The 15,298-nt window shown below is 40.0% G+C and overlaps 1 protein-coding gene across 1 annotated transcript in view; it reads left to right on the forward strand.

Annotated features, from left to right (window-relative positions):
* LOC125893750 (testis-expressed protein 264) overlaps positions 1-15,298 on the forward strand; it is a 43,890-nt gene that overhangs the window by 762 nt on the left and 27,830 nt on the right. Inside the window, exon 2 of the mRNA XM_049584641.1 lies at positions 7,361-7,582. Within this exon, the coding sequence (XP_049440598.1) occupies positions 7,361-7,582 (222 nt within the window). The remainder of the gene's footprint in view (positions 1-7,360; positions 7,583-15,298) is intronic.

The following is a 15,298-nucleotide window of genomic DNA, read 5'->3' on the forward strand; positions in this document are numbered from 1 at the left end:
GGTGACTGATTTTTGTGTTTTCCCTTGAGCGATATCACAGCACATCTGGACAGGGTGTGGTGTGTTTTGTGGATTCAGATGTCACAGATGTCATAAAATATTAGGCCATCCATGTGCATCTATGAGCTGTTCATTTGAGGTCCTGAGATGTATTCCCAAACCTTAATTTAACGTCCATGGGAATATTCAACAGTGGATATTATGAAATAAAGATTTATATTTCACTAAATACAAATAATTTTGAATACAAGCAATAAAATATGGTCACCTACTAACAGTAATTCACTTTTTTTTTTTTTTTTTTTTTAAATACAATGACATTTATTTCTTGATATTGATCTTATTTTTCACAGTACGGTATTTAAATACATCCCAATTTATGAATCAGCTGATTTCCCTAATGAGATCTGTTGAGTCTAACCGCTCAGTGGCCATATCTGGAGACTCTCAGTCAGATTCCTCCGCTGATTTGATATGTATGTGTGTTTGGCTGGTGTTCTGGTTCAGTGTTGTATGTTGCAGGGCCACAATACAAATTAGCCACAAGGGAGTGTAATTAGGCTACAGCTGTGCAGGGTTATGGTGTATTTTTAATCATCAAACATATTCCATCAATCAGCAAATCAAACAACTTTCCAGGCGGGTTATGCTGGATTCAGCCTCTGACAGTCAGATGAATAGCTTGTCTTGTTAGCCCGGAGTCTTCACAGCAGCAACTAGTTGTGTAAATCAGAGTTACAGTGGCGTTGTTGTTGCTCGAGCTGAGAGTACAGTGTAAGTGTCAGCTGGGGAAAAATGACAGTATGAAATAAAACAGGGCACTATTGACCATTGTGGAGCACCATAAAGATCAAGGGTCAAAATAAGGAAACTTCAAACATTTGTGTGAATGTGACTGAAGCTGTTGTGGTCTCGTTTACAAGTTTAGAAAGATGGATTTCTCTGCAAGATGTTTTTTGTACATTCTCAACCTTTTCCTTGTGTGAACTCCATCCACCCCAAACTCTCAGTGTCTATAAGCAGCAGGAAACAACATCTGAAGGTTCTGTTTTCCTGATACTGAATACTGCTCACTCTCTGGGGTCTCCAAAATCATGCAGTGCTAGTTCCCACATTTTAAAGTGAGTCCAGCGTGAGTTGTTTTTTTTTGACTCAGCCCAAACAGAACAAGAAGGAATGAGACAAGGAGCAGCACCTTGAAATTTTTAAGCAGTTCAGTTTTGTTGCGCTGTGGAGGGTCTGAAGTTTGAGATCACAATTCTGCAGAGGGCCTCTGCTAAGCTAATATTGAATGAAGAACATTGTACGTAGCTGGCTGTCAACTGCTGACCTCTGTGTGACCCCTACAAGAGAATGCAATAGAGAGCTGGGACATGTAAGAGATTATAATCAGGATTGTATTATCATGTTACTAACATGTGTAACATGTGTTAGAGCTGAAACTAGGGATGCAGGATATTGGATTTTTTGCTGATATCTGATATGCCCATATTTAACAACTTATTTGGCCAATACCAGATACTGATATCGATATATCCACTTTTTTCCACAGCTAATTTTAGTGATCATCAAGTCTCTTCTGTTGTGAAATTATCATCATATCATGCATGCGTACTCTTATGGTGAGGCCCACCAGCAGATGGAGACATGAAATGCAATGCTCTTCAGTGTATGTAATATTTTATTCATTTTGCAAAATAAGACAAAGCATGTTGGCCGACTCTGATAGTTCATTTTAAAGCTGATATCGGCCGATACCATGCAGTCCCAGCTGAAACAATTAATGGATTAATCAACAAAGTCATTTATTAATTTAAAATGAGTGTCTGATTCTCAGATGTGAAAATTTGCTGCTTTTTCTCATTTTAAACTGAATATGACTGCAGCTATAGATTATTTTCATTAATTACCAATCTGCTGATTATTTTCATGATGAAGTGATTAAAAGTTTAGTCTATAAAATGTCCAAAAATTGTGAAAAATGCTCATCACAATTTTGCAGAAGCAAAAGTGACAACTTCAGTTTACGTCTTTTGTTCAATCAACAGTACAATACCCAAAGACTCTTCATTTCTGATCATAAATGACAAAGAAAAGCAGCAAATTCACTTATTAATTTAGCTGTAACTAGCAAATGTTTGACATTTATGCTTGAAAAATGTCTGAAACATTTAATTAATTTTGAAAAAGTGGCAGATAAATTTTCTCTCCTTTGACTAGATCAATCTGTAATCCTTGTAGCTCTAAAATTGAATTGGCATTTTGGAATGAAGCTTGGATAAAACAAGCAATGGCAATTAATAGATCAGTTTATAGACTAAACAAATAATTTGTTCGTCAACGAAAAATCTGTAGTTTAGTCATTAGTCAGAGTGGTATTTCACTTACCATTACTGCTAAAACAAAAAAGGGTGTAAAAAAATATTAAAAACGTCTGTCAGTATAACTCTATACAATTCAGCAGCACCACAAACTTATATTGTTCCAAGTTACAAAGTGGCAGCTCTAGCCGAGTAAAACAATCAAGCAGCGTCTTACTTGGTTGTTAAATATTGTACATGAAATATTGTATATGGAAGTGCCAATACCAGACATTGTCAAACTCTCAGTATTGATATATTGAATAAATTATGACATTACCTTTATCAGAATCACTGACCTCTAATGTTGCTTTTATTCTCTATCTGAATTAAACTGCTATCAACCATTTGCAGTTCAGCAGTATTGACTTAAGTGGCTCTAAACCTGCTGTAGCTTGATGCACAACAACCTGATGGAATGTACTCAGAGTTCAGTGATGGACTCTTCTCAGCTCTGCTTCAAAAACACTTTTGTTATGCTCATCCTCTTTTTCCCAAGCCAGCAATTAGTTTAGCAGTGGGTCCTAGTTCCTCCGCACAGAGTCACAGCCAAGTCCTGATCTAAGTTAAAATAATTGGCGTAATGATCTCAGCTCATTAGTGTCCGAGCCTCAGGATGCCATTCAGTCCCGGCATCAGGAGCCCCAGAGAGTGCTCTCAGATAGGAGGACTGGTATTTGGTGTCTAAATAGAGAGACACTGTCCATTGATATTTTCAGTGAGAAAGATTTTCAGAAGTGCAGCTGACAGAGGATAAGTGTCAGCGTGGCGAGTCTCTTCCTCTGTTCTCGCTTTTCTCACTTTTACCTCCTTTAATCACTTCCTCTGGAGAAACAAAAGACCTCAACGAGGACTTGAGTTGGTCCTCGGATGGTTGCCATGGATACAGGGCTGGAGCAGCTCTGTCTGTTTCCCTCAAATGGCTAACACATATTCTGGGCCCCACTAGCTACACCCTTCTCCTCCACCAGCCTCTTCACTGTTTCAAAGCCAGGGGGGGTTTCTGACCCAGTGCGCCCACTTCACCTCTACCCTGCAGCTCTCCTCTCCTCCTCTCCCCCCTCTGCGTCCAACTTTGACGAACGTCAGAGGGCGGTAACGGGGATGGACCATGTAGTTTTCTGTCAAACTTGATATTCCAAGAAAGAGATCGGGGTCAGGGTTTGCGGTTCTCGAGACATGGATTGTCTAAATAAAAAGCTATGTGACAAGTGGAGCAGTGGTGAAATGACACATGTGTCTGCCCATCTTGAGGGACCCATGTTTGGGTCACCCTATGATGAAAGCTGTGGGCATGGCAGCTGAGGCGGGGGCTGGACAGGAAATGTGTATCAGTCCGAAAGTTAGTCTTTGTGCTGAATGATGAAATAGTTGAAAATCTCTCTGATACTTGCCCTTTCAGAAAGTCATAGTAAAACATTTAAAATGTAAGCCTCTCTGAATGTGAGCACGGATGGAGAGTACTTTGTATGCTGGTGGAGATAGTTTGCCTTTCTTACTTTGTTGCCTTACCAAAGTCAATTCAGACCATGCGCATCAGAGACACGAAGCCGTTGTTCCTTCAGCTGAATTTCGGAAACTTTTTGCTTTAGATGAGCTGTCATTGTATTGAAGAAACATCAAAAGACGGCACTCTAGTGTCTTGATGAGCGCGGAGAGGCAAAACAAAGATTGTGGACAGAGGCTTGTGCTTTTGGCGCTGATTCTTTCTTCTTGAACTCCCGACATGGAGCTCTGTGATGATTAATAAATCCACTTGGCTCAGACTCCCCACTGTGAGCCCCTGAAACATCCAAAGTGTCAGAAGTATGTGCTTTTTCCAAACTGTACTTTTGGTACTTAAAATAAGATCAGTCGAGCCATTAACTGGATATTTAAAATCAATGTGTTTTGTAAGTGCTTGACATGTTTTTATTTTAGTTTGGCCAGCTCCACTGAGAACCTGACTCCTCTTTCGACTGTAGTGACAGTCTCTATTGATTTGCAGTGGTGAGCAGATGTTTATTTAGGGATTGCGGACATTTTGATGGAGATTATCTCTTTTTTTTTTGGAGCCTTAATTGAATCTTCCCTTCGATATCTCCACTGAGCATCTAAAGTATAATGATACAGCTTAGTAGACAAACAAGGTGTGGTATATCTGTCATCATTAATGTATATGTTGCTGAAGTTTGTTGCTTCATGCGTGACAACAATGCCAACACATAGGAGGAAAAATCTATAATTTGCACCACTGGCAAGAGAAAACAATGCACACAGTATAGGCTTGGAAACTGTTCTCAAGTCAGACTGAATGCAATTAATGCAACTTGACTCAAACTGAAGTTTCCCGACCTGATAGTACAGCTGGAAACTGACAGTAAGAAACAAATCTCGGAATCTAGCCTGTAAATGACTGTTTCCCTTATTACAAAGATGACTAATGTGAGATCCTTATCCTAAAACCCTGAAGCACGACTGCAACTATCGCTATTTTCACTGTCATTTTATCTGCAAACCATTCTCTCAATTAACTGATAAATTGTTGAGTCTATAAAATGTTAGGAAGTACAAAAATGTCCATCACATCCATTATCAATGTCTTGTTTTGTCTGACCAGCAGTCCACAATACAAAGCTATTCAGTTTACAATGAGATAACAAACAGCAGGCCCTCACATTGAAGAAGCTGCAGCCAGAGCATTTTTGGCATTTGTTGCTTAAAGGGGAACTACACCCATTTTCAAAATTCATACATGCTATTTCTATGGTCTAAGACAGTCCAGAATTATTAGTAAGAATAAAAAACTCTCTCCCAAATCCAAAAACTAGACATCTAAAACTCAACTTTGTGATGTCATAGGGTATGTGTGGAGCTGCTCCATAGATAATGAATGGTGAGAGATGGTATAGATGACACTGACAGCACCCAGGGGAATGTTCTGAGTGTATGAGTACATTTTCAGTTTCAGCACTGAGAACGCTGCAGTCGAAGAAAGGTCATTGGGGTGTAAAAAAAGAGAACAAACATTCTGTGGAACCACAAAATCAGTCTGCCATCCATTGTCTGAGGAGCAGCTCCAGACTTTATACCCTATGACATCACAAGTTTGAGACTTACTTCTCTAGTTTTAGGCTTTGAGAGAGAGTAGCTTGTGTTCACAAACACTGATTTCCTCAGCCATTGAAATAACATATTGCAATTCTTACTTTAGTTGGTGTTCCCCTTTAAAGGTATACTATGCAGGACTGTCAGTTATGGTTTGTGACACTAAAAGGCAACCAACCCCAGATTCACTCTCGTTTGGCATTTTGCCTTGCTATATTTGCATTTTTTCAGCACTGCGTCTCTTGGATGCCTGCTGCTGATAGTCTGGCGCCTGGTCACTTTTTTCTTTATAAAGCCCTGACCTCACCTGAGCATTGTGGGTGTACACGTCCATAAATACTCCAGACACAGAACATAAGTAGAACACAGGCAGAGGGCAGAGTCCCTGCAGAAAAATACACTACCATGCACTTCTGTCGGGTCACAAGTGATAACTGAGAGGTAGCATTGTTAGCATTTGTTAGCATTGTTGCCTCACAGCTAGAGGGTTCCTGGTTCAAACCCAGGGTGGGGGAGCCCTTTTGTGCAGAGTCTGCATGTTCTCGGAGTTCTCCAGCTTCCTCCCACAGTCCAGAGACATGCACATTAGGTTAATTGGTGACTCTAAATTGGCTGTAGGTGCGAATGTGAGCATGAATGGTTGTCTGTCTCTATTTGTAAGCCCTGTGATAGCCTGGCAGCCTGTCCAGGGTGTACCCTGCCTCTCACCCAGTGTCAGCTGGGATAGGCTCCAGCCTCCTCGCGACCCCTGACAGGATAATAGGTTACGGACAATGAATGAATGAGAGGGTTTACATCTTCATTATTTTTAGGAAAATCCTGCATAGTGTACCTTTTAAAACTAGCTCAAACAAATTGATCAGCTATTTGATTCATTTATAAATTGTTGCAGCTCTTCCCATAGCGAAGCTCTTATGAGATTAAGAATTAATTCAGATAATTAGAATTCACCACAGAATAATTCAAATATACAAAACTTCTTGCAGTATTTTTGTTTGTATGTGTCTGAAACTTTGAATTTGGGGCTGTGTGGGGAAAAAAAACAGCTTAGTCTGCAGTGCTCGGTGAACACCGCACTTCTACCCATGACTGGCCTTGCATGTTGAAGAACAGAGAGGAAAACAGGCATTCTCAGACATGCTGGCTGTGCTGTAAGCGTAACATTGATAGGTTTATGGACAAATTGGACCATTCCAGCTTATTTATTACACGAGCCTTCAGCGGTGCTCAGCTCAGCACAGTGGGGAGAAAGTCTTGGATGTCCCAAGAGTATTCATTTGTAAAGAGTGTCTCTCTTTTCTTCTTTTTCTTTAATGGGCACCGGGGTGCTCAGAGTGGAGGATGGAGCAATAATTGCTGCGCTGCCAAATTCTCCAATTAGAGCTCCAATTAATGGGAATGTTTTCTCCTTAAATTTGGCACCTGGATGACATCAGAGAAGATATCTTTCTTTGCTAGCATTTCATCATTTCTTTAAATTATGCTATGCGCTACTCTTAAATGACCTCACATTAAACCCTAGTGTTTACGACTCATCAGTCGTTAGAGACGGGTACTTTTGAAATGTTGATGGTACTGTAGGTGACATTTCAGAGTTTTCTCAGTTTTTTCAGGGTAGACTGACTGGCAAAGGGGAAAGATGATGTAGTGTTTTGTGCAGTCAGTTCCTAAAAACCCCTTAGCAAACAGCAAGAGTTGTTCTTAAATTGCTAGATAGCATTTTTGGCTTCAGAGCATTTATCTGTCTGTCAGTGCTGCTGTGTTAAGGCTCTATATAATGATGGTGCTTAGAATCACTGTAATGAGGAATCTATCTATCTATCTATCTATCTAAACTATCCATTGGTCTATCTTGTTTGTATGCTCTCTCTTATCTGTCTTTATTCATTTCTTCATTTGATCCTTGTTTCTAGGTGCCGGGTCCACAATGTCGCTATGCTGTGGGCAGTATTCTGAGTGAGGGAGAAAACGAGGCCGACGAGGGGCTTTTAAAGAGCTATGAGACATCAGGCTTTAGTGTCTTTTCCTTTCCCGAAGTCACACATGTGGTCACTACCTCGTTCCCACACAGGACGTTTTTCTCCATCCTCCTTGCAGTAAGAAGAGTTTACCCGCGGCTGGATCACTACATCAAGGTATTATATGTCTTTTGGACTCCTCTGTACCAATCAAAATCATCTGAATTTTGATTGAATGTGATATACTAAGGCTTGATAACCATAAAATAGGATATAAAGAATACTTTAACACCTTGTATACAGAACTGTTTCCAATGCTTGGACAGATGCTTTCTATGCATCTAAAGTCCCAGGCATTGGTGTAGATTTCGGAGGGGGAATGCAGGAGACACATCCGTGCATTTGTCCCATGTCTCGACAAAACATGTAAGTAGAAGTGGGCTTTTATTTTGAGACAATAAAAGACATCCAAAAGGAGCTCAAAATAGAGCTGCTGTTCCTTCATGTTCCTTCATGGTTGGAGCATCTGATCAGGATGCCTCCTGTGTGCCTCGCATTAGAGATTTCGTGGGCACGTCCAACTGGTAGCAGCCTCCAAGGCAGACCCAGAATACGCTGGAGGGATTATATATCTCATTTTGGCCCGGGGACGCCTCACGATCCCCCAGGAGCAGCTGGAAAGCGTTGCTGGGGAAAGGGACGTCTGGAAAGCCTTGCTCAGCCTGCTGCCCCCCACGACCTGGCTCCGGATAAGCTGATAAAAATTGATGGATGGATGGATGGATGGATGGATGGATGGGAAATAAAAGACACTTGCGCCATTAATTAATGCAGAAAAGACACATGTTAATGCATATAAACTGACTAGATTGCAGGAAATCAAGTTTTTGATGTTCATAATTTGCTGTCAGAGGACTCTCCCTCCAATGCTGAAACAGAACCTACGCCCTTGATCCCAGATGTATATGTCAAAATGTGCCCTAATTCCCTTGTTATCTAAATGTGTGCGTAAAGGAAAACCGAACTAATCACAGTGCATCACAGTGAAATATGGTGTGTCTTGACACACACAGCATCATCAGCATCAGCCTTAAGCCCATCACATACAGTACTTGTCCCATGGGCTTTGGTGTTCTCTCAAAGCTCACTGCACATTAAATCAGCGTACAACATGCCATTATAACGTTCACAGAACACATCTTACATACATAGATAATGAGCTTTCAGTGTTTCTATTTTGACTCAGTGTACAATATTTTACATTCCTTAAATGGGAATAGGTGCAGTATATAACCATCATGAGCCACTGCCTGTAAGTTTATTTCAGTGGCAGGAGAAAGAAAGGAAATGCGCGATGTGAAATGCATGTGCGCATGATAAAATGAATCATTGCTAACTCTAAGGTGGGCTTACGTGGCGAGTAAATGATCAATATCTAACCCCATGATCGTCACATGCACATCTGAGTCATACTGTGTGTTTTCAGGCGGCAGGAAATTGAAATGTGTTTTGTGAAACACTGAGCATCACAAATCCTTTCTTCACATCCCCTGGAGGGCCGGGAGGTGTTTTGTTAGGTAGTAGTACAGCAGGCAGAGATTTATGGTTGCGAAGGAGACGGAGGCATGGAGTGAACTCGAAGACGAAGGAGAAGAAAGAAAGAGAACAATTTGAGCTCCTTTTAGCACTTTATGATGAATGATCTCGCCGAGTGCCGCTTGAGGGATGCTGGGAAAGTGAGTCATTGTTGTGAGCCGTGAGTTCTGTGGATGTGGTTTAATTATGCAGTGTGCTGAAACAGGTGGCTACACCACGGGTTGTCTCAATCACTCTGCTTCTGCTGGAGGAATGTGTTTGTGTGTCCTGTCTGGCTGCCTCCACCATCTGCTCGGACGCTGTTTAAATCTGGCTGCGCTCCAGTGGCACTTAGCCTGTCGGAAAGGTCAGCTTACACAGCCATCAAAGTGGACATCAGTCTCCTTTACCAGCAATAACATATCCTCTTTCGATCACTGTTTTTGCACTTCCTACACATAACTTACTGTGCTGCCTCAACACTTAGTGCCTGTAATTAGTTGCAGTTGTTTGGCTCCGTATTGGGAGGCATTGTTGCGTTTCATAATTAATAAACCCTCTCTATCTGTAACAGATTTAGATACTCGTTGAATCACATAAAAGAATAAAAGCTACTAAAGTCTGACAGTCTTTGATGCACTGCATAGTGTTTAGCAACAGTTACTAGTTACTTTTCTCAAATGTAATTGAAGTACTTTACCAATTAGCATTACATATAAAAGTAATTAGTTACTAAGGAAAGTAACGTTTGCACTTCTTTTAAATATCTGCTTCAATTCTCTCTTAATATTGCACACATAGCTGCGTATGTTATTTTAGTGTTGCTGTGGCACGATATTTGTCATGACAAAGTCAAATATGATCTATTATTATACCCATTATTACTACGATGAAAAGTAAGTAGTGGAACAATAAAACACAACGGATATGTTTTGATAGACCTTTTCATTGTAGCCTCGACAGGCTTTCAAATCAAGCAGCACTGTACTTTCTTGGGAGAGTAAAATGAAATTGCTGTTTCTCAGACATTTGACAGTAAATCTTATCAAGATAGGCCTAATCAAATAAAAGTGATTCAGTTATTTATCAACAAAAAAAAAAACGTGAACACACTGTGGTTTATCCTTTGTAACCTTAACAGTTATTACAATCCTGCACATATTACAACTCACCACTATAGGCCTGGTGCTGTCCTTGAACTCCAGATGGGATAAATAATGTCCATATTTCCAGGGCAGCAAGCTCAAATTGCCTGAACCGTCGGCCATTGTGTGCAGTGACAGTGTAAAACTGATTGGTTGATTTACATCATTCATTGTGCTGCTGTAAGGTCATGTGACTGGGTTGACTGGCGCCTTTTTCATTGGCATTCACTTCTTTACAAAGCTATTCTTGGCCTACCTCCAGCATACATACAGTATGTATGTAAGAAGAAATTGAAAATGGTTATGCTCTCTGTTCTCAGAACATGTTTTTATTGTCTGTAGAAGGAGTTGCACTGCATGGTTCCTCTTGGCTGTTTCAAAGCACTGTTGCAGGTTTTTGGTACGTTTTTATGGTTCACTTGTAGTATACAAGAACATACTTTTTGGCTCTGCTTTGTAGTAATCTTACTTTGTGTTTTATATTGCTTGTTTAGAGCTGTATATTTTAATTTTGTATTTTGTTCTGTGTTGTCTGTCTGTATCTTATGTTGCTGCCTGTCTCAGCCAGAACACTCTTGAAAAAAAGATTTTCAATCTCAAGAGGATTTTCTGGTTAAGTAAAGGTTAAATAAAATAAAAATAAAAAAGTGTTTGGGTCCTGGGCGGATCAAAAAGTGACAAAACAGCAATCAGATTAAGTTCTTAATAACTGAGTGAAACAGGCTACCCCGGTCACGCTGTCTTTATTAAACACACACACACACACACACACACAGGACAGAAGGACTGAGGTGACTCAGGTGACCCACGCATCACTAGGAGCAACATTAGATCCTAACTGGGAAAAAAAATCTCGGGAATAGGCTGAATTTGTCTGCTATACTCACGACAAAAGTAATGAGTAACAAGCCCATCTAAATTTCTGCAATTGCATTTGCGTTGTTAGATTCCAAAAAGTAATTAGCTACATTTCTAGTCACCAGCAAAAGTAGTGGAATTACTGAGTCAAACACAACAGCGCTGGAATGTATCATACTTTTTTAAAAACCATTATGTGTTTTGATAATGACTTTAGTTGTTCTTTTATCTTATCTTATCTGTTAGGATATCACATACCTTGACATGTTTCAGCGGAAACTTCCACCTTCCTCAGAAGTGTCACTTGGTGGTGATTGCGACACGTCTTTATCTCTAATATCAGCTGAGATCAGCTGATAAAGACGTGCCACAACCACCACCAAGTGACACTTCTGAGGAAGGTGGAAGTTTCCACTGAAACATGTCAAGGTATGTAACTTTAAAAGAACAACTAAAGTCATTATCAGAAACTGAAGACATAATGAACACCATTGAACCATAATGTGTTTTGTTGAAACTGTTAGAGAGGTGTTGATTCAAATTAATGGCCATTTTAGATGCTGTACTTTCTGATGTTTAGAAACCATGTTGGTATAATAGGGGTGGACAAAATGCACAACAGCCTTCAGAATGATCACAAAGTTTAATTAAGTCCTCTCTAAAACATTTTCAACAAACTGAACCTTATAACCTTCCTGATGGCAGAATTTGCAGCAGGCTGTTTTTAGTTGAAGCCGTATGTGTGAAATAAACTTCATAAACTGAGGGTATAGTAAATGTGCTAATTGCAGTAACCGTCAGACTGTAGCTTCTGCCTATAATGTTTCATGTGGGTGGCTCTCTGTCCTCGTCCATTAATGCCCCTCCAGCTATTAGTGATACGCAAGTCTCATATTGACCTGTTCTGGAAGATGGCAGACTTAGAGGGCGGAATATTTATAAGATTGTTCAAACCATATGTCTGTCTGTAGGATACCTCTAAAATGTGAGTTTATTTCCATGCAATGTAATAGATAGATAGACTTTGGACCAAAAGGAGAAAAAAGATGTAAGAGTTCTGGATCTTGGATCTCAACCGCTGGACAACACATTTTATCCCCAGTCGTGAAATCCAGTGGGAGATGTGATTCCAAATCATGTGGTCAAGTTATGAGGCCCAGGAAACGTAAAATGAATAAATTTTTGGGGTGTAACTAGCAGGTTGGACAGTTGTTCAGTGCAGGTGGACTTTGCAGCTGTTATCTTTTTTCTTTCCTGGCTCTGCAGATTTGCAGAGTGGTATCGCACTGCGGTATTTTGTTATTAAAACAGAGCTATGTAGTCATTTCAATATAGCTGTGGGACCTTGAGTATCAGTTCAACAGGGATGATGTGGTCTCAGACTGCACAGTGCAACATCTAAGTCAATTTTATTGAGAGAATTCACACTGACATTCAGTTTTTACATCTTGCAATATTCAATACACTGTAACCTCCTGGAGATTGATTCTCTTGCATCACAATATTCACCCAGAATGCACCTCTATGCAGATAATCAGAGTTTTCTAAGAAGCAGCGTTGCCCCCGAAGGCTGAGAATTAAATCCTAATAACATTAGTCAACACATTCACATATTGACATTCAAAGACTGAGACTTAAATATACTGTCAAGAAAATCCAGCAACCACCAATTAGACTATGTCAACCATCGAGTGAAGACTGAAGACTAATCAGCACTATATCTAAAATAAAAATAAAAATGCAAAACTATATGAAAACTACAAGAGGGCAGCTGTGTCTGTAACTGAGACATGTTGGTGAAGATTCTCAGTCATCCAGGTCATGGTAGTCCTAAGTGCTATAGGCAACTGGACTTACTTGAGTTTAGTGCCGATGTTTCACCTCTTGATGAGAGGTAAAATGTCTTCAAGAAACTCGGCAGTCCAGTTGCCTACGATAGCACTTAGGATCTGCAACTGAAAATTTGTTAGAACATTTAAACCGGGTAAAATATCTTATCATGCCGAGTCTTTGGGGGCTTTGAAATGCTTTTTATGGGAGTAGCTGCTAAACTCAAAGCAGATTAAGGAGTTGAAGTGTCTGCTAAATGCAAGCATGAAAGGATAGTTGAAACATCATTCGAAGTTTGAACACTGAAGATAGTTCAAGTGTCTGTTAAAGTTGAAATGTAAGCATGAAAAAGAGTTGGTTAAGGGATTTAAGGAGTTCAGGTGCAATTGTTTTCAAAACTGCTGAAGTCATATTAAGCATTTGTCCTGAAGCATACTTTGAATAGAAGGACCTTAATGATTTTTAAGTGTCCTGTATGCTTTAAAAATAGATTATGAAACACTGCAACAGAGACTTTTTCTGTATCAAATTCGGCAACAGTATTTAAACTAAAGCACACATGGCTCACGTTTAACAGAGCAGTACAAACTGTTCTAAATGGGGTATTGGTGAACAGAGCATGCTGTTGATGGCTGACACTTTGAATATCCCAAGTGGTGAGACCTTTTCAAACAAGCTCATCAGCATTTAGCATGCCTGGCTTGTCATGGCAGAATGATTTCTGTCTGTCAGACACTTTGAGTTGCTGCCCCACGGTTGGGCCTGATATTTGCCTAGTCAGACCATCGATCGGCCCCAGTGTTTTTCTTCTGTGCCTTGGCTCTTTAGTGGTGGGCTACATCACAGATGCCTTGGCATCTTGAGATTTGATTCAAGCACGGTGGCCAGGCCTTCAGACTGGATTGGGGACTGGGGTGGGAGAATAATATTGCTGACATTCACAGAGATCTAAAGGTTTGTGAAAGGCAGACGATGGAACATTTGTTCGCTTCGGGGCACTGAAGTTTCTTGCCAGCACAGAGGTTCTGGGCTGAATATAAAGCAAGTTTTTCTTTGTTCCTTAGAAATGGCCTTTTTTAGCAACTGACACACATGGTGTGACAGTGATCATAAAGTCTTCCTTACATGATAGAGAATGAAGCCTCATTTTTGGGGACATAAGGTGCTGCCTCCCACAATTCTTATTAGTGGGCGAGAGTGATGCAAAGCAGTGCACAGATGCTAGTCCGCAGGGCCTGTTAAACATGCAGACTTTTAGCTAAAGGTGACGTACGTCCAGAAAGGTCAGAAAAGGTTGTGGGGTTTATATGCTGGACAAAGTAATGGAGGCAGTGACATATGCTGGAAGATTTAGAGTGGTTAAATGGTAATTGTAATTCTCATAGTGCAGAACTTTTGAAATATTCTCATCAAGAAGAAAAAAGACATAATAATTCAAACCGTTTATTCCCATTGGGAAGGGTTAGGCTCCATATGGAGGAGAAACTGAAGTTAAATTCAAAGCACCACATACTGTTTTTATTTATATCCAAGCATTCGCTGGTTGTACATATTGCTTTTGTCTGTTTCAGTTGTAACTCATGACACTAATGAGGTGCAGGGATCAAGCCTTATGGTTCGGATGATTTATTAGCAAACTGTCAACTTCTATAAAGTCATTACATTTCCATCCACAAAATTACAGTCTTGCATGAGCTTCTGTCAGACAGGAACTTTTGTAAATGCCTAACCTTTTGTGAGTCTGTCTCATTTACATTCAATAGAAAAACCTTTTTGTTGCCACCTGCTGTGGCGTCTTTCTTTCACTGACCACATTTTACTTCATTTGAATCCACTGAAGCCCAACTTGTCCAATAAATTGCACATGCACTGTGGCATAAATTAAAATGCAAATAAAAGATAACTGCATACACAATGCAGCTCATTTTAAATACAGAGTGCATGTCTTAACATTAAAAGAAACAACACATATTTATAATAAACCGTTATTATAATAGTGTTATTCACATTATAATGATAAATACTATAAATCTCTGTTGATGATCCAGTTTCCTCACAAAGGATAAAAAATCCATTAGTTTTCTTATACTGAAATGTGGTACTGCATATTGATTTGAATTTTTGTTACAGTTTTTAAAACACCACACTTGGCAGTGGAATTTCCCTAATTTATTATTTGGTTCATGGTCACTTGGCTGACATATCCAGAATATCATAGGGAACAGGAAGATTCATTTCCCAAGAATAAGTACTGGAGTTACTGGGATGAACTAACTGGGCTTCTGCATCATTATATCACCCAGTCATACACTTTGGGGGATCATGCATTTGGTTGTGTTTGTGCGTGAGCCTGTGTATCTGTCTGTCTGCAACTAATCTTGCAAACTACTGCACCAATCAGCCTAATATTTTGTGTGCACATTTATGACTGCTATGACTGTTTTTATCATCATTGCCTGCTGACTCCTCACTTCTCTTAACTGGG

Source organism: Epinephelus fuscoguttatus, linkage group LG1 (genome assembly GCF_011397635.1).
Source record: "Epinephelus fuscoguttatus linkage group LG1, E.fuscoguttatus.final_Chr_v1".
Lineage (NCBI taxonomy): Eukaryota > Metazoa > Chordata > Actinopteri > Perciformes > Serranidae > Epinephelus > Epinephelus fuscoguttatus.